The 19,641-nt window shown below is 46.0% G+C and overlaps 1 protein-coding gene across 1 annotated transcript; it reads left to right on the forward strand.

The window, feature by feature from the left end:
* On the forward strand, positions 1 to 19,528 carry LOC124061341 (sodium channel protein type 4 subunit alpha B-like). The gene is made up of 31 exons (XM_046393048.1): positions 1 to 443; positions 4,026 to 4,206; positions 4,415 to 4,552; positions 4,718 to 4,836; positions 5,280 to 5,369; positions 6,784 to 6,912; positions 7,319 to 7,404; positions 7,522 to 7,773; positions 8,369 to 8,432; positions 8,541 to 8,682; positions 8,898 to 9,101; positions 9,279 to 9,348; positions 9,589 to 9,824; positions 9,974 to 10,045; positions 10,153 to 10,239; positions 11,232 to 11,603; positions 11,866 to 12,025; positions 12,296 to 12,489; positions 12,902 to 12,992; positions 13,069 to 13,217; positions 13,336 to 13,509; positions 13,834 to 13,947; positions 14,040 to 14,324; positions 14,707 to 14,757; positions 14,906 to 15,034; positions 15,272 to 15,373; positions 15,998 to 16,268; positions 16,594 to 17,197; positions 17,736 to 17,880; positions 17,965 to 18,036; positions 18,306 to 19,528. Exons 1-31 carry the CDS (start codon positions 343 to 345, stop codon positions 18,495 to 18,497), a joined length of 5,076 nt encoding a protein of 1,691 aa, XP_046249004.1. The 5' UTR covers positions 1 to 342; the 3' UTR covers positions 18,498 to 19,528.
* The last annotated feature ends 113 nt before the right edge of the window (positions 19,529 to 19,641 follow it).

Below are 19,641 nucleotides of genomic sequence, written 5' to 3' on the forward strand. Positions count from 1 at the left end.
ATAGCCTGGAGATGGAGACCAGCAGGACACATAGAGTGGGGAGTAGAGTCATATAGAGATAGGGTTGGTGCAGCGTTTCAGATGACAAAACATTACCATTTCCACAGCAACAGCCTCAGAGCAGAGGGGGAGCCGACATTCACGAGCGTAATGATGAAACCCTGCAGATGTATGACTCTGGATGATCCCACTGAAGATAAAAACAGTGACGTTAGACAACTAGTGGCAGATGACTGAAGATTCAGTAAGACAGACAGACAGAGCAAAAAGACAGACAGGTAGTGAGGACAGGTGAAGCCAGTGGCAACAGTTGTATGCAGAGGACAGGTGACTGCAGCTGCGATGAGCAGAAAAATGTCACTTTTTGAGTTTTGGAGGAGCAAGAAGGAGAGAGGAGCACTTCTGGAGCGAGCCGATCAGCTAAGACTCGTTCCTTCACAGCTGTAAGTCTGATTTTAAACTGCTCTAACTGCAAAGTCTTAAATTCTTACTTTTGATTCTTTATTGTCATCGTCATAAGAAACAGTGAAAAAACACTTCAGCAACTCTGTAGCATTAAGACATTCAGACAAAAAATAAACATAATGAGGTGCAGGTGCTGTGATTGTCGTCATTCAGCAGCCAAAGACCACAAGTCTTTTTGGGCTGTGAGGGTGTCACACACTTGACTGCTGGTGTAGAAAACTGTTTTGGAGTCTGTTTGTGTGTGTTCTAATTGTTCCTGAGGGAAGGAGGGTAAACAGTCCATGTCCACGGAGGGTGTGGTACTTTATAATACAACTGGCTTTCCTGTGGCACCAGTCAGCGTACGTGTCAGTGGGGGGCGGGGGGTCCCCATCACTCCTCACAGTGCAGCAGCAGGTCAAGATGCTCTCAGTTGGGGCTCATTAGAAGTTAATCAGCAGGTTTTGAAAGAGACGAGCCTGCTTCAGCTTCCTGGGAAAACAGAGTCTCTGTTGAGCCTTCTGCACCTGATAGCAGATGTTTCAGGTCCAGGTGAGGTCAGCTCACAGACTCTGAGATATTTGAGGCCGTCAGCCTTCTCTACCTCCCCTCCACGCATGTGGAGAGCAGAGTGTCTGACCCTCCTTGATCTCCTGTAGTCCATTATCTTTATTTTTGTTGTGTTTAAGTCCAGGTTGTTATGGGAACAAGACCACCTCCCTGTAGACTGTCTCTTTATTGTTGATAATCAGTCCTACTGCAGTGGCGTCAGTGAGGTGAATAAGTGAGCAGTCATATTGTTCTTGTTCTGGGCCCCGAACACCTTAGAAATAAATTATGCAGTGATATTGCATTGATAGATGGCTTAGCCGTGGCCTCAAGCTCCACTGTAAGAAATCTAGGAGTTATCTTTGACCAGAGAAGATAGAGAAAGATTAGGCACATCCTGAGTCAGAAAGATGCAGAAAAATTAGTCCATGCATTCATTACATCTGGACTGGATTACTGTAACTCCCTTCTATCAGGCTGCCCCAGTAAATCCATAAAGACTCTCCAGCTAATCCAGAACGCTGCAGCACGACTACTGACAAGAACCAGCATGAGAGACCATATTTCTCCTGTTCTGGCTTCTCTACATTGGCTACCTGTAAAATTCAGGATAGATTTTAAAATTCTCCTCCTCACTTATAAAGCCCTGAACGGTCAGGCACCATCCTATCTTAAAGAGTTAATAGTACCCTATTATCCCACCAGAACTTTGCGTTCCCAAAATGCAGGGCTGCTTGTGGTTCCTAGAGTCCTCAAAAGTAGATTGGGAACCAGAGCCTTTAGTTATCAAGCTCCTCTACTATGGAACCATCTTCCGGTTTCGGTCCGGGAGATGCTTGTGTGCTCCTTCTCTCACACCCCACCCCCTCTGCCTCTCTCCTGCTTGCTCTCTCTCTCTCTCTCTCTCTCTCTCTCTCTCTCTCTCTCTCTCTCTCTCTCTCTCTCTCTCTCTCTCTCTCAACCCAACCGGTCAAGGCAGATGGCCGCCCATCTTGAGCCGGGGTCTCCCCCGAGGTTTCTGCCTTCTAAAAGGCAGTTTTTCCTCGCCACTGTCGCCAAGTGCTTGCTCAAGGGGGAATGTTGGGCTCTCTCTATTTTACAATTTAATTAAAGAGTTTGGTCTAGACCTGCTCTAATTGGAAAGTGTCATGAGATAACTTTTGTTGTGAATTGGCGCTATATAAATAAACTGAATTGAATTGAATTGAATCATATGTCCCAAAGAGGGACTAGAGGAAAGGACTGAGGACGCACTCCTCTGGTGCTTTAAGCTCAGGGGCTTGACATGTGGCCCCCCATCCTGACCTTCTGGGGCCTGTTCCTGAGGAAGACCTTTACCCGTGTACATGGTGACCTGTCGAGGCCAAAGTTGCTCGATTTTTGAACCAGTTTGTGTGGAATTATTTTATTAAATGCAGAAGTGAAATCAACAAACGACATCCTTACTTATGTGTTGTGGCGATGCGGGTGGGTGTAGGGCCGTTATGACTGCATCCTCTTTCAGATAGATCAGATAGTGAGAGCTGCTCTGTATTTTAACTGAAGTTCCAGAAAGTGAACAGAAGGAAATGTGAATTAATGTGTTTCTGTCCACTGCTGCTGCCTGCATCAGGGGGTGAAAAACTGTCATCTGAAAAGTAATTAAAACATCCATCCATCCATCCATTTTCTATACCGCTTATCCGTCAGGGTCGCGGGGGAGCTGGAGCCTATCCCAGCTGACTATGGGCGAGAGGCGGGGTTCACCCTGGACTGGTCGCCAGTCAATCGCAGGGCCAGTAACCAAAACAAAACAACACAATATTTGACTCTAAAAATATATAAGTTATATAATAATATAATAATAAGTTCCCAGTTTACTTCAAGTTTATACTTAATTACATCACTTTACTAAATGTATTTTACACCACTGTATACACATTCGAAAGGACATGCTGAAGAGAAAACAAATTAGCATTTGCCAGTGGTGTTGTCACCAGGGGGAGACACATCATCATGTCATCAGAGAGGAAATGAGGAACATAATGATCTTATGATGATCAGAAGAAAAAACTATGTCTCCCCCTGGTGCCAGAGAGGAGCATCGAAGCTCTTAGGTTTTTAAAAAGATGAAAAAAAAGATGAAAGTGACATATTTTGTCATTGGAGGGAACTCACTCCAACGAAATTTGTGCTCTGCATTTAACCCACCCAAGTGACGTGCACACACACACAGCAAACCCGGGGCAGTGGGCGACCGCGTGCAGCGCCCGGGGAGCAGTGGGGGTTAGGTACCTTGCTCAAGGGTACCTCAGCCATGGACACCGGGACGGGGAATCGAACCAGCAATCCACCGGTTACGGGTCCGACACCCTAACCGCTGATCCACGACTGCGATCTTCAGCTGACCCCTGTGACCAAAGTAGATCATCTACAGTATATACAGACAGAAACATTGGTGTTTTTAAAATGTGTTCCTCCATGCACAGTTCATTCACAGGAGTGTTTTTGCATCATTTGATCTAACTGTAGGTGGCGCCGTCATGTTTCTGTCTGCATGTATTCAACCTGTTTTGCTGATTTTCAGATGTGCCGATAACACAGCCCTTTATGTGTTCAGTATGTTTTGTTTTGTTTTCAATTAATGTAGACAGCAAAAAAAAAAAAAAAGAGTTTTCAGAATATATCTGAGGGTAGATGGCATAATTCCCATATCTGAGTTTGTTCTGGCGGCACCTTATCTATAGATGTACCATTAAGTTCCCATCAAGTTGGATCGAATAGAAGGAAAGCCAGATCGAATCAAAATGGAGGCCTTCAGCAGCTCGAATGCCTCCTGCACCAAGATGCACACATACCCATAGACTCAATAACAATGCAACAGAGCTGTCAGGATGTGCATCAAAACTGCAGTCTGTCTAATGTCCAGCAGGGGGCGACTCCACTGGTTTCAAACAGAAGTATGTGGCCTTATGAGAAAATGAACTGACTTCTCAGTTGATTTATGATCTCAGTACATTCATGATGGGTCATTCAGTCACTTCTCGCCACAGGAAACAGTTGCAAGATGACGGAGGAGTTCGGGCAGCACTGCAGAATACCAGAATGGCATCTCTGCTGCCCCCTGTTGGTACAGATGTCTTCAGACGCTTCACACAAGCCTCACTGACAGAGATCCAAAGACGACATGAAGCAGAGGAGAAGGAGCGAGAGAACAGGAAGTGGAACAAAGAGGTACAAAATAATAACAACACATTTCTGTCCCTGTTGGGTTCCAGTCTCTTCATCAAATCGGCCTGTCGGCTGCACAAAACTCGAAGAAGAAATGTTATCAGAATATCTTTGTCAGCAAAAGAAGGGCCTGGCAGTTTGAGAACTTTGATTTGTGAGAGAATGCAGAAGACATTCAAACTCCTCTCTGATTGGTCTGCTCTCTTGACAGGTTGAGGAAAAAGACCGGTTCAAACCAGCCAGTGACCTGGAGGCTGGAAAGCCCCTCCCATTCTTTTACGGGGACCCGCCTCCTGAGCTTTTGAACACCCCATTGGAGGAGCTGGATCCCTACTACCAATCACAGAAGGTCTCTCTCTCTGCCTAATAAGACAGACTTGCGAAACATGTCATCAGTTTAGATTTTAAGACATTGTTCACATATGGAAGTTATAAGCCAGACGTCTGACCTATGTCCTTCAGACCTGTGTCTTACCTGTGTCTTTCCGACCTCTCAACTGTGTCTCACCTGTAGACGTTCATTGTGCTCAGCAAAGGAAACATCATCCACAGATTTAACGCTGAGCCAGCCTGTTACCTGCTGAGGCCGTCCAACCCCCTGAGGACCGTGGCCATCAAGATCCTCAGTCACTCATATCTTTTGTGAAGTCACACTGGACTCCACCCTGACTGGCCAATGAGTCCTTTTGCCTCTCTGTGTAGTCATTTTTTGTCTCTTTGTGACTGTCCTGCGTGTCTTCGTCGCCTTTTTTACACAGAGACTGCGTGATATTGTCGAACCAAGACCCCTCATTAACAACAGCAGCCCCAGTGTGGGGTTTTAGGTCGCATTCTGGCTTTCTGGATCCACGGCGTGACATTTAACACAACAGCATCAGGGTCCAGCAGCTAGCTGCTTTTTAAATCCCACACATAACGTGTTATCAGCACATCAACATGTCGGTTTGCTGGCTCACTTTTATCACACGCTGCAGTCCAACATGCTGTTTAAAAAGGCTTATTGTCTCTTTGTGTGTCTTCATGGGGTCTTTTTTCACTTAGTGTGTAGTCTGGAGTTTCTCCTTAACACCAAAAACTTTATTCAGGTTGTTCATGGTGTTAACGATCCTGACCAGCAGCATGTTCATGACACTAAGTCATCATTCAGCATGGAACTTTACTGTGAAGTGAGTTAACACACACACACACACACACACACACACAGAGCAGTGATGTGACTGAAGAAAGAAGAAGCATTGATTTCCAGCTCTCGTGTGGAAACACAAGATGATTCAGAGCCTAAAACTGTATTCTAAAGTATTTAAAGTTCAGGGTGTCTCAGGAACAAAGAGCCAGTCTGTCCTCAGGGTCAGACATTCATGCTTCACACAGCTGTCGTCTCACAGCAGTTGAAAAGTCACAAAGTTGAAACTCTGACTCAAAGGTTTGAACTTTAACTTGAAATTGTGCTCTCAGGAAATGAGGACTGAAGATTCAAAGAGTTTTACTGTCATATACTCAGCCTCACCACAGAGTACTTGTGACAAGACAGGCAAGCAACTCCAAGAAGACAAAAAAATAAATAAATAAAAACCTAAATAGATAAGTAAAATAGAATAAAAATGGGAAACATTATATACATTATGGAAACAGGATATACATGTGCAGTAGATGAGGGAGATGATATGATGGCTGAGGGGAAGAAACAGTTTGTAAGACACAGTGTTTACAAAACTCCCATAAAATAAAAGTAGAAAATAATATTTTAAAAGAATCCTGCTAGCGCCCCCTGGAGGCTGCTGTATTCATTACAGCCACAGCCCAGCAAACACAACATCCTGATGGTTTAACTGCTCTTGGAATCTGATCAACAGTGGGAACAAACTTGCTTTTTACTGATGCTAACGACCGTGTTTCCGACGAGTTTGGGGGTTTTAAATTGGTCATAAAGGTGTCCCTCAACAATCAGCATTAGCCCTCCTGCCCTTAAACGACACATAAACTCAGCTATGAAGAGATGAGAGTTCATCACTGACAAACCAGTTTGCATTGATAAGATGATGAGATTTCAATGACTCACATATTATTTGACATCTTAAGTTCAACATCCAATCGGATGGTCAGCCCACCACCCGTATTCACTCACATGAGAAAATAAGTACCTTTCATATCGTGGTACGGTGGTTTGGTATTTGGTATTTGACGTTTGCCAGTGTAATATTTTATGTGGTTGACTGTGATATAAAAGAGAGAAAAGGATCAAATCATCAAATAATTTCTTTGGTATTTCTGCTGAAAGATTGTCCAAAAAAGTAGCTCCATTTCTGTCCGTCGACTAATCGACCAGTCGTCTGACTGTTTGCAGCTCTCGTGTCACGACTGGCGTTACGTTGTTGTCAGAGGTGAAAGAGCTCTTAGTCTTAGTGAGACTTTCTGACTAACTCGCCCTCTCCAGCTCTGTGCCGTGTATTAACTGGTTTTGCAGTACATCAGTGCGTTTCATCTTCTGTACTGATTTGTTCCGGTGTTACATTTAAACAGCTCAGTTTTTATTTTTTATTGATGTTCATAAATATTAAGTGTTTTTGTTTCTTTAAACAGATTAGTGTTCACAGCCATCTACATGTTTGAACTCATCTTGAAGGTCGTTTCCAGAGGCTTCTGTGTCGGAAAATTCACCTTCGTCAGAGACCCTTGGAACTGGCTGGATGTCGTAGTCATCATCACGGGGTAATAATCAATAATACATCTGATAGCTACGTATTGACCACAGACTTCAGGCTCAGAGAGACACACAGTTAAAAACATCTTTAATCAAAGCACAATATCAGACTGATGGTCTCCCAGTCTTGAGATGATGACATAATAAGCTCACTTTCACTGTCTCGTATTTAACTTATAGGAGACCTTTCAGCTGTGCTTTAATAGTCGTAGTCACTTTGCTTTTCTTTGTTTCTCTGTTGTTATTTTCTGTTTTCTGAAGCTTTTATGTCTCTTTTCATCTGTTTGTGGTTGAACCTTCTTGTTGTTGATGTTGTCGTTGTCTCCCACAGGACATATGATCAGTCAGCTCAGCCTGACGATGGTGATGATGGTGATGATGGTGATGATGTGTTCGAGTGTTTGTGTGTTTCAGATATGTGTCACAGCTTGTACATGTAAGGGATTTGTTTGCGCTGTGGACAGCCTCTCTGGTACTGAAGATCATCCCGCTCTTCTCAGGTCAGTGTGTGTGTGTGTGTGTGTGTGTGTGTGTGTGTGTGCGTTAGGTCTAAGTACATTTATAATCTCATGTCACCAACTGGTCGATTTCAATTAAACCCTGCTCCTTTCCCTCAGGCCTGAAATCAACTGCTGGAGCTCTTGTCCAATCAGTGAAGAGGCTTGCAGGTGTCCTTGCCCTGATCGTGCTCTGTCTCAGCATCTTCAGTACGATTGGTTTGCAGCTCTTCATGGGAAATCTGAAGCAGAAATGCGTCTTATTTCCGCCGCCCAGCAACGTGACCGCCAATGCTGGCTTCACCCCTGGTTACCATGACAGCGAAGGAGGAAGCAGCAATTTTGATTTCAACGCATACATGAAAAACTCTGGTATGAAAGTTATGTTTAGTGTTTGTATTTCACAGACACAAAGCTTATTGGTCAACCTCAGTGTTAAATTATGTATCAACCCCCCCCCCCAGATGTATGACATCAGAAAGCAGCTCACATGCTGACAACATCAGGTGGCGTCTCTTAAGGCCTGTTTGATGAGGTCACTGTGCAAAACAACAAAACAGCAGGACTACCTAAGCCAAGCAGAAAATTTTGAAAAAGAGAGCAATGATGTCTAAAATTTAGTTTAAAACATTCAGAATCTGACATTTAACATTCTCAGTAAAGTGTGAAGGTCACCTCGCCTGAACCTGTCGTGCCTTCATCGCCTCCTGCACTGGAGTCCTGCTCAGAGAGAAATCACCTCGGTACTGTGGTTTCCTGTCAGAAAACTGGCTTCCATCAGCCCCCCTGAGGCCGGACCCACTTCCAGGGTGCTTGTCAACATGCCAAACCAGTGCAGAACAGGAAATAACCGTGTTCCCAGGATATTTTAAACGTTATCAGAATATTCAACACAGACTACATTCAGACCTAACTGCTGTCTGTCTGTCTGTCTGTCTGTCTGTCTGTCTGTCTGTCTCGCTCGTAGAAAATTTTTACTACATTCCTGGTCAACTTGATGCTCTGCTGTGTGGAAACAGCTCTGACGCTGGGTACGTTCACATGACTGCCTCAAACACAGATATTATACAAATAATAATAACAGTGGTGACGACGATGATGATGATGATGATGATGATGAACTCTGATGATGCATTCAGGCGCTGTCCGGAGGGTTTCACCTGCATGAGGGGCGGGAGAAACCCATCCTACGGCTACACCAGCTACGACTCATTTGGTTGGTCTCTGCTGTCTCTGATCAGACTGTTGGCTTATGACTTCTGGGAAAACCTGATGATGTTGGTCAGTAACAAACTGGTCCCAGCACTCAGACTGGCTTCACTGGTTTCACTGTGTTCTCTGATGCCACCTGGAATTACTTTAAATAACATTCTGATGCCCCATTAGATCACTCAGGAGAAAGATGATGTCTGTCTCTCCCTCCTCATCCTCACTCCCTGTCTGTCTGTCTCTATCTGTGTCTCTCTCTCCCTCTCTCCTCACCTGTCTGTCTGCAGACGTTACGAGCAGCAGGTAAATTCTACCTGGCCTTCTTCGTCCTGATCGTCTTCCCCGGCTCTTTCTTCCTCTCCAGCCTCATCCTGGTGGTGGCTGCCATGGTGTTTAGTGAACAGGAGGAGGTCAAGGCTGCCGAGGCCAGACAGAAAGAAGAAGAGTTCAGTCAGATTGTGGAGGCGCTGAAGAAGAGAGAGGAAGAGGAGGTGAGATCATTGCATCATCTTCATTCTGATGTTTGGCAGCCTCGGACACAACGTGACTGTTAGTGTGTGTTTTACACCTTTTTAGGTGTAACAGGAAGTCTGTTCTGTTAAGAGACTTTGTCATTCTAACTGGTGGTTTCAAGTAAAGCTTTGAATGTCTGTGTGTTGTTATTACAGCCGGAATCCTGCAGGGCGGCGCTCTCAGAGAAACAAAACGGCGAAAGCAAGGAGAGCCATGAGCAAAAAGGTACTGCCAAGGAGGGTATCTGCACACACACACACACACACACACACACACACACACACACACACATGCACACACATCTTAATTTGTAACATTTCTGGTTAATACAAATTAATACTAAAAAAGTTGAAAAGTCATGAATCACTTCCTGTCTCTCATTCAGCATTTCTTTCACCAGTCTCGCTAAGCGTGTTCCTGGACTTTGCTCTCCATGATCTCAACTCAGTCAGCTCTGTGTTTCAGAGTCTGGGGACCAGAAATCGTGTTCTCCATGTTGGCTGGCCTTCGCCGACCTCTTCCTGAAGTGGAACTGTTGCGGCTGCTGGCGGTGGCTCAAACAGTGGCTCCGCGCCTTAGTCATGAACCCGTTCTTTGACCTTGGGATTGTCATCTGCCTCATCACCAACATCATCTTCATGGCATTGGAGCATTACCCAATGACGGCTGAGTTCGAAGAGCACCTGGCTCTCGCTCATCTGGTCAGTGTCAGCAAAAAGTAAACTCACAGACTGTTAATGTGATCAGTGTTCATGTTGGAATCCAAAAGCTGAAGGATGAATCAATAATATGTCTGAATGCTCAGTATCCTAACCCTGGCCTCTGACCTCTGACCTCCCACCTCCCTCAGGTATTCACAGCCATCTTCACAGCTGAGATGGTCATTAAAATTGTGGCACTGGACCCTTACAGCTACTTCCAGGCAAGACTTCCTGTTTTGCTACCAGCTCAGTGATGACAACTGACGGCTGATCGGTTCGTAACTTGTTCTTCCTTCTCTTCTGTTGCTGTGTTATGTGTTATGTGCAGGTGGGCTGGAACGTCTACGACAGCATCATCGTTGTCCTCAGTCTGCTGGAGCTGGCGTTTGGTGACGTGGCTGGCCTGTCTGTGTTTGTCAGTACATCTTTACCATCATGAATTGAGTTTACTATCCAACGCTGTCTACCTGCCTCCTCACCTGTCTGTCTCTTCACCTGTTTGTCTCCTCACCTGTCTGCCTCCTCACCTGTCTGCCTCTTCACCTGTTTGTCTCCTCACCTGTCTGTCTCCTCACCTGTCTGCCTCCTCCCCTGTCTGTCTCCTCACCTGTCTGTCTCCTCACCTGTCTGTCTCCTCCCCTGTCTGTCTCTTTATATGTCTGCCTCCTTACCTGTTTATCTCCTCACCTGTCTGCCTCCTCACCTGTCTGTCTCTTTATATGTCTGCCTCCTCACCTGTCTGCCTCCTCACCTGTTTGTCTCCTCACCTGTCTGTCTCCTCACCTGTCTGCCTCCTCCCCTGTCTGTCTCCTCACCTGTCTGTCTCCTCACCTGTCTGCCTCCTCCCCTGTCTGTCTCTTTATATGTCTGCCTCCTCACCTGTTTATCTCCTCACCTGTCTGCCTCCTCACCTGTTTATCTCCTCACCTGTCTGTCTCCTCACCATTCTGCCTCCTCCCCTGTCTGTCTCTTTATATGTCTGCCTCCTCCCCTGTCTGTCTCTTTATATGTCTGCCTCCTCCCCTGTCTGTCTCTTTATATGTCTGCCTCCTCCCCTGTCTGTCTCCTCACCTGTTTATCTCCTCACCTGTCTGCCTCCTCACCTGTTTATCTCCTCACCTGTCTGTCTCCTCACCATTCTGCCTCCTCCCCTGTCTGTCTCTTTATATGTCTGCCTCCTCACCTGTCTGCCTCCTCACCTGTTTATCTCCTCACCTGTCTGCCTCCTCACCTGTTTATCTCCTCACCTGTCTGTCTCCTCACCATTCTGCCTCCTCCCCTGTCTGTCTCTTTATATGTCTGCCTCCTCCCCTGTCTGTCTCTTTATATGTCTGCCTCCTCCCCTGTCTGTCTCTTTACATGTCTGCCTCCTCCCCTGTCTGTCTCCTCACCTGTCTTTCTCCTAAGCGGTCTGTTGTACAGATGCGAGTGTTCAGGCTGGCCAGGTGGTGGCCGGCATTCCACATGCTGCTGAAGACCGTCTGGACTTCGGTGCGAGCTCTGAGGAGCCCGACCATTCTGCTGCTCATGGGGGTCTTCACCTTCGCCGCGGTTGGCATGCAGCTGTTCCAGCAAGACTACGTGGACAACGTTTGTCGTATCGCGCTTGATTGTGAGCTTCCTCGCTGGCACATGCACGATTACTTCCACTCCTTCCTCATCATTGTCAGGTCCCTCCATGGACAGTGGATTGAGGTCTTGTGGGACTGTATGGAGGTCGCAGGTCAGACCAGGTGTTTGATCTTCTTCATGATGGTTGTGATCATCGGAAACCTGCTGGTGAGTCTCTGCAGGTAGAGACCTTGTGACCTGAGCCTGGTTACTAATCACTAATCCAGCACTGATGCAGGCCTTGAATATGTTCCTCACTTTGTTCTAGACTTTGTTTCAGGTATTTAACCTGCTGCTGTTCTTGGATCAGTTCTTATGTTACATTATGATCTTGTTTCATGTCCCCACTCTGTTCCTAGTCTTGTTGCAGGTCCTGATTCTCTGCGTGGTTTTAGGTACTAAGCTGCTCTTGCTTCTGCTCTTCTTTCAGATCCTGAATCTGTTCCTGTCCTTCTTGCTGAGCTCGTTCAGCAGTGTTAATCTGGTGGCTCCTGAAGAAGAGGAGAAAAACAACCTGCACCTCGCCATAAGCCAGATCAAAAGAGCTGTTGGCTGGACCAAGAGGAGCCCCGTCAAGTCCGAGCACACAGGTAGGGCGAGACCCGGAACTGAAGGCTTGATTTAATGACCACCCATCACTGAAGTTGTTCAGAGCTGATCGGCTTTTGTTTGTTGGTATCATTTTATTTTTATTATTTTTTGTAGTTAGTCTGTTTTAAGAGTTCGTGTTATTCATTTCTTGATATTTCTGGTTTGATTTTCAGCTCTGTTTTTTTTTATTTTTCGATGAAACCATTAAAAATGACTGCAAGCTGAAACTTTTTGATTTGAATACTGAATATTATACATTTGATTGTTAGAGGTCAGCAGTAAGGAGGACAACAGGAAGGAGTACCTGGCCTTGAACTTTGTGTCGTCAGAGCCGCCGGTGTCAGAGGTCAAAGCCCTCAGCGGAAACAAATATTACATCACTGAGTCCCCGCAGGCCCCCATCGCCATGCCCGAGCCCGAGATCGAATTCAAGACGTCTGATGATAAAGAAGAAAATAAAGACGTAAACCATATTCTGTTCTTTTGCAGCGTTTCTCCTCAAACCAAACCATAGTGTCTGGAACAGGACCAGGCCGACTCCTGCCTAAAGCACTCAGCTTCTTCATACTTAATGTTTCAGTCCTCACCACAACTGACAGTACAGACAGTGCAAAGAGCAGCCAACAAATGAACCGCCAAAGGAGAAAATAAACAGTACATAAACACTTTCATATCACATTTCTCTAATGGAAGCTGTACACACACACACACACACACACACACACACACACACACACACTAGGTGGCGACTGTGTCCAGCTGATGACTGGTGTCCTCCTGTCATGTCCATTTTGCTGTTGATGACGTCACATCACCATTCCTGGTGAAATGTTTGTAAGGATGACGATGCTTATAAAACTTCTTTATTTGTGTAGAACAACGACGTGCAGAAGCATCCTGAAGTCCGGCAGAATGAAGGCAAAGGAGGTCATGAAGGCAACACGCCTGAGGACTGCTGCAGTGACGGTACGAGTCGCTCTGTAAAGACTCCGAAGGGCCGATCAGCGATCAATAACAGCTCTGATTACTCTGTCTGTTTCAGAATGTTACAGCTGCTGTCCGTTCCTGGACACGTCCCGGGGTGGAGGGAGGTCCTGGTCTCACTTCAGGAGAGCCTGTCTCTTAATCGTACAACACAGATACTTTGAGATCTTCATTGTGTTCATCATCCTGCTGAGCAGTGTGGCTATGGTAAACACAAACAGCATTTTATTCTTATCCTCACTGATGTTTCTGCATGTAGAGCTCACGCTGGCTTCTGGACCTCACACACCTGTGCAGGTGCTAACGGGTGTCTCTGTGTTAACAGATGTTTGAGGACGTTCACCTGCACACTCGTCCGCTCTTAAGGATGGTTGTGGAGACAGCAGATCAGGTGTTCACCTACCTGTTCCTGCTGGAGATGCTTCTCAAGTGGATCGCCTTCGGACTCAGGAAGTACTTCACCGATGCCTGGTGCTGGCTCGATTTCCTCGTCTTAGACGTAAGGACACGATCAATAACAGTGATTAATGGTAATATATTGATGAACTGTGAACAGGCAGCAGCCTGCGTTTGTTTTACCTCGGAGGATCTGCCCTCTGATTGGGTGGAAGTTGTTGAGGTTTAACAATTTCACTTCGAGGTTAATGTGCAGATAACCATAGCAACTGGACTGATGCTCCAGTTAAAGCTTCATATTTATGAGATGGGACTGAAGAGCTGACTCTCAGAGAGGAAGAGAAGAAGAGGGCTTAAACTTTGAACTGTTTAAACTTCTCGCTCACCTGAGACATGATGTCATCAGCAGCTGTGTTGTACCTTCCAGGTGTTTTTGGTGTGTCTGATAGCCAGCATGTTGGGATTCCCTGACCTGGGAGCCTTCGGTTCTCTCAGAGCTCTGGGTCCCCTGAGGGCCCTGTCTCGCTTCAAGGGCGCGAGGGTGAGACATGCACTTTAAACACAGACAGACACGCACACAGCAGACGAGCTTTGTGTCGTCACACGTCTCACTCTCTACCCGTCTGCGTGCAGCTGGTTGTGCAGGTTCTGGTCCGGACCGTCCCGTCCATGTGTAGCGCACTGCTGGTGACTCTGACCGTCTGGTTGCTCTTCGCCACTCTGGGTGTGAATCTGTTTGCCGGAAAGTTTTTCTACTGCTTCAATGAGACGTCAGAGGAATACTTCACAAATGACTTAGTGAACAACAAGAGCGACTGTTTCAGCCTGATAATGCAAAACTTCACTGAAGTCCGCTGGAAGAGCGTGAAGATCCACTACGACAACGTGGCGAATGGTTACCTGTCGCTGGTGCACCTGGTCAGTGTGAGCAAGCACAAGCACACAGGAAGTGATTCAGTCTGAGCCAGAGACAATTAAAAGTGAACGAATGTTTAAAGGCTTTCACTTTACGCTGTTCAGCAGGTCCTGTAAAACCTTTCATATGTTGTAAAATATCATTAAAATTAAGTTTAGAACCTAAAACACTGAAACACTACAATTAAATCCAGTTTTACCAGATGAGTTTTATGATTCAAATCAGAAGCAAACAGTAAATCAGCAGTCTGAGTCGTCTCAAATGTGAGACGAGTGTCCAGAGGCTGAATCACTTCCATGATGGCTGACAGTTCAAACAAACTGAACGATTCCAAGTTTAAATTTAGTGTTTTTATCATGAGGTTCTGTGTTGTTTGTCTGTCAGTGGGCATCAGAGTGGATGGACATCGTGTATGCATCCGTGGACTCCAGAGAGGTCAGTACACCAACTGTTTACTGCTTTACTGGTCTTGATACTGGTTCTGGTTCTGGTTCTGGTTCAGTTAAAAAAAGTAAAATATTTCTGTCATAACAACAGGAAAAGTGACTGTAGTGTGTGTGTGCGTGTGTGTGTGTGTGTGTAGGTGGAGTCTCAGCCGGTCTATGAGTACAACGTGTACATGTACATGTACCTGGTCCTGTTCATGATCAGCTGCTTCTTCACCATGATCTTCTTCATCAGAATCCTCATCGACGAGCTGCAGAAAGACAAGATACGTTTCTGCACTCAGTGACACGCAGACATGCTGAGAGACAGACAGGTTGAGGGACGGGATAGGCCTTTGTACTCAGTGACATGACAGACAGGCTGGGGGACAAGTCGTCAGTTCAGGAGTTCTGTTCTCAGAAAGTCTAAAACTTCAGTCAGTGATGAATGTTCTCATTGGATTTACTTAATTGTCTTAATGTCTGTAGTTTGTGTTCACGTCTGTCTTTATTTTTGTCTTTACTTTGGAGGAAGACATCTTTTCATGACGGAGGAGCAGCAGAAATGTGCCAAGGCCATGAAGCTGTTCTGCATGAAACCCCAGGAACCTGTGCCCCGACCTCAGGTGGGTCCACTCACTTCCTGTCTCTCCGTGTCCAAACCACACAGTAAATACAAGCGAGGAGTTCAGATCAGAGTTCATATTGGATTTAAATGTGCTTTTGATGCTGTTTAACTGGTTTCAGTTGACGTGAATCTGATCTGAATTTAGAAGTGAAAATAAATTTAACTTAATTCCACACAGCATTAGTTCAGCTTTGTCTTTGTCTCTTTCTGTCCCTGTTTCTGAGGGTCAAAATAATTTAGGATTAAATTTACAAGCAAACTGAGGATGAGTTCAGAATAAACTCCATCCATCCATCTTCTATACCTGCTTATCCGTCACGGTTGAGGGGGGGCTGGAGCCTGTCCCAGCTGAGAGGCGAGAGGCGGGGTTCACCCTGGACACGCACCTCGGGTCAATGTAGAGCAGCCAGTTACCCTGATGTGCATGGTTTTTGGGATTGTGGGAGGAAGCCGGAGAACCCGGAGAAAACCCACACAGGTTCAGGGAGAACATGCAAACTCCACGCAGAAAGTCTCAGACTGGGACTCGATCCTGAAACCCTCTTGCTGTGAGGCGGCAGCGCAAACCGCTGTGCCGTGCTGCACTTCACCTCCTTCCACATTTCACTGTCTGTGTCCTCAGAATGGGTGCCAGGCTTGGCTCTACGACCTGGTGACCAAGCCGTGTTTCGAAGTGTCCATGGTGGTGGTGATCTGCCTGAACATGGCGACTCTGATGGTGGAGACACCGGAGCAGAACATGGAGAAAGAAATCGTCCTCTACTGGCTGCACTTCCTCTTCATCACCATCTTCTTCATAGAGTTCATTCTGAAGATCATCGTGTTCAGACGGCACTACTTCAGCAGCGGCTGGAACATCCTCGACTTCGTGGTGGTCATTGTGAGCTTCGCAGGTGAGTGTTCACGTGGTGATGTCATCATCACGTCTGTGTACAACACTTTGATCCACTTAGTTGACTTAATTCATTCCTCTCAGATCTGAAGAACAGATTATTAAATGTGACAGAGTGAGACCCGATTTTTTTTGATCACGCCCACGACGAAGATTCGACGTTCTATTAGACCGTTTCAGCCTCCACACCTTCATGTCTGCAGTTTGAAAAGCACAGTCACAGAAAAAGAAATCCACTCACTTCACTTTAAGAGATCACGTACAGTCGGTGTAAGACTTGAAGACATGAACATTCTGTCTTTCTTTCTGTCTTGTCCGTCCTTCAGGCTTGTTCATCTCTGACCTCTTGGAGAAGTACTTTGTATCGCCGGTTTTATTCACTATGTTCCGATTTGTTCGTATTTGTCGGATCCTCCATCTCATTCGCTGGATCAGGGGTGTCCGGAAGCTGCTGCTGGCCTTGGTAATGTCACTTCCTGCCCTCTTCAACATCTGCTTCCTCCTCCTCATCATCAAGGTCACCTTCTCCATCCTCGGCATGTTTAACTTTGCCTACGTGAAGAAGCAGTACGCGATTGACGACATGTACAACTTTGAGACGTTTTGGAGCAGCATGATCTGTTTGCTGTTTATCAGCAAGTCAGGAGGATGGAGTGGTTTGCTGCTTCCCATCATGAACACGCCTCCAGACTGCGACCCCTACACAGAGAACCCGGGAACGGCGGTCAGAGGGGACTGTGGCAGCCCGACGGCGGGCATCATCTTCTTCACCACCCACATCTTCCTGTCCTTCCTGTTGGCGGTCCACCTTTACATCGCTGTCATCCTGGAGACCTTCAACTCCGAGGCACTGAGTGACAAAGACCTGCAGAGGTTTTGTAAAACCTGGAGGAAGTTTGACCCCGACGGTTCGCAGTTCATACCGTACAGGTGAGTCTGACTCTCGCATGTGTAACCTTCTTCAAGTCAGAGAATAATGAAAAGTTTTGAAACAATGGGATGTTGTTAAAGCTTAGATTAGAGGAAAACAACATAACATGGCTGGTTGTGGGTCCACCCAGGGATCTCTGGGGGAAGGCAGACAGTTTAATAACAACATCAGACTGCTGAGTCTGATTTTACTGACACATAAAGCTTTTTTTCATTGGCGGAGCAATGAAACTAAAACTGAAATAAAACAGCTTCACTAGAAGTTAGCTTGGCTTTACAAGGCCCGTCAGCTCTAAATCCCTCTGCAGCTGGACACAAAGACCCGTCCAAGATCTCTGCACGTAAACAGTTGAAGGTGCTGGTTGGTGTCCATGTTTGTTGTGGTACCAGTATCTGTGACCAAACCCGGTAACAACAGAGAGGGACCTGGTCCCTGGTCACAGGGTAGGACAGTCCCAGTCCTATGCTTTGTTATCACCGGACTCTGAAAAGCTCCCGTGGACTCGAGCATGACAGCTGACTGTTCTGTGCTCCACAGCAAGCTGTCAGATTTCTGCGACGCCCTCCAGGAACCTCTGAGGATTCCCAAACCGAACACCATCAAACTGATCCACATGGATCTGCCTCTGTTTCATGGAGACAAGATCCACTGTGTGGACGTCCTTCTCAAACTCGCCACACAGGTAACATTACCTGTTCACATATTCCTCTTCTTCTTCTTCTTCCTCTTGTTTTCATCATTATTGTTACACTCTGTATGTGTGCAGGTGTTGGAGGACTCACAAGAGATGGACTCCCTCAAAGCCAGAATGGAGGCAAAGTTGGCCAACTCGTCTAAGGTCTGCTTGATTTTGTTTTAGGTTTTGAGCTGATTATTATAACCGACAAACAGAATCTGTGCTGCAGACACTACTGAGGGTCCAACAAGTCATGATGTCCCACAGATGAACAGCAGTCACAGAGTTTATAGTTAAGACACAAACATTATCTGTCGGAAAGAATCAGCTCTCTGCAAAGCAAACTAAACGGGAGCTTAAGTCAGTTACAGCACTGATATCATTATGGAAAAGACCAGTTTTATCATTTGCATTTGCGTTGTTACCTGCAGGTGTCGGATGAGCCAATCAGCAGCACTCTGCAGAGGAAACAGGAGGAGGCAGCGGCGACGGTGATCCAGAAAGCGTACAGGAAAGGCCTCCTGCAGCACGGAGATGCCAAGAAGCCAAAGACCGAGTCTGTGGATGGTGCTGTTTCAGGCTCACCCCACGTGGGGCTTCAGAATGAGTTTCTTCTCAGCTAAACGCCACCGACTTCTTGCCATATGAGAACCTCAGAGAGTCCATCATCAGCGTTTCTCCTTGTTCTTCCTCCTCTCTGCTCCCACTGGAGCTCACCTGTGGAGTGACGAGACGACACACCTGAGTCAAAGTCCCACAGCTCTGAACAGGAATTCTGCAGGTTTTCTTAAGCGCTCGGTTCTGATCCGGGTTTTATTACTGCGTCTTGAGTTCTGGGTCTTTGCTGAGGTCTGCTGAGACACAACATGTGATATTAAACTTAACCTAACCTAACCCATAATAAAACTACTAATCCAATTTATTAGTAACGCTCATGTATCAGTTATTATGGCAGAAGGCCCCAGTTCCACTGTTCATCCTGAGAGTCTCGTATCAGATAAAATCCAGATGAGATTTAAGACCTTCAGTTAAACTCAGTCACATTTTTTCATCTGGATGGCTGGTGGTGCTGATGGCTGCTGAAAGGACTCTTTACATGAATGAACATGTTCGAATTAACAAATCACTTAACAGTTCACGTATGTTATGATGTGAGAACTCTTACATGTCTTCCTGCTGGCTCGGTGCCTGGACTGTGTGGCCGCTCACTGGCCTCACTGCCGCTCAGCACAGCACATATACATTAACAAAACAATTAAATGAGACTATATTGAGATTATAGAGATTATTATTAACCACACTCTCCTCCAGTGTAATGCATGGATTTTATAATACAACATGGAGTGGAGATCAGACTAGCATACTTGTAGTTTTCTGTGTGTGGTATAAACCATCAGTCCACATCTTTGTGTTTATTGATATACACTGTGTGTTGCCAGTTATTCGCCTCACACTGAACATATGAATGCATTTAACCTCAGGGGCAACAGGGCAGATTTGTTATATCCACCTCCAGTGATCATTACCAGCTGACCCCCCCAGTACCACCCTGACTAAATCTCATGTTCCACATGAATGTTGCTTTTATACATTTTTATTATTTTGCTGTTTTCATATTCTTACAAATTACAAATAAAAAGCTCTCTGTATGTAATCATGTTGAATCTTTGATGTTTGTTTTAACTGTTGGTTAACCCCACCCCACCCCACCCCAGCGGCCCCCAGGCGTCACCGGGCCTGTGATTGGCTGGTTTCGGCCCTGTGAGG

Source organism: Scatophagus argus, chromosome 7 (genome assembly GCF_020382885.2).
Source record: "Scatophagus argus isolate fScaArg1 chromosome 7, fScaArg1.pri, whole genome shotgun sequence".
NCBI lineage: Eukaryota > Metazoa > Chordata > Actinopteri > Scatophagidae > Scatophagus > Scatophagus argus.

Coding starts and splice junctions, on each gene's coding strand:
- LOC124061341 (XM_046393048.1), top strand. CDS start 343: ATGAGCAGAAAAATGTCACTTTTTGAGTTTTGGAGGAGCAAGAAGGAG. Junction 4,553..4,717: donor CCTACTACCAATCACAGAAG/GTCTCTCTCTCT, acceptor TCTCACCTGTAG/ACGTTCATTGTGCTCAGCAA. Junction 6,913..7,318: donor GTCGTAGTCATCATCACGGG/GTAATAATCAAT, acceptor TGTGTGTTTCAG/ATATGTGTCACAGCTTGTAC.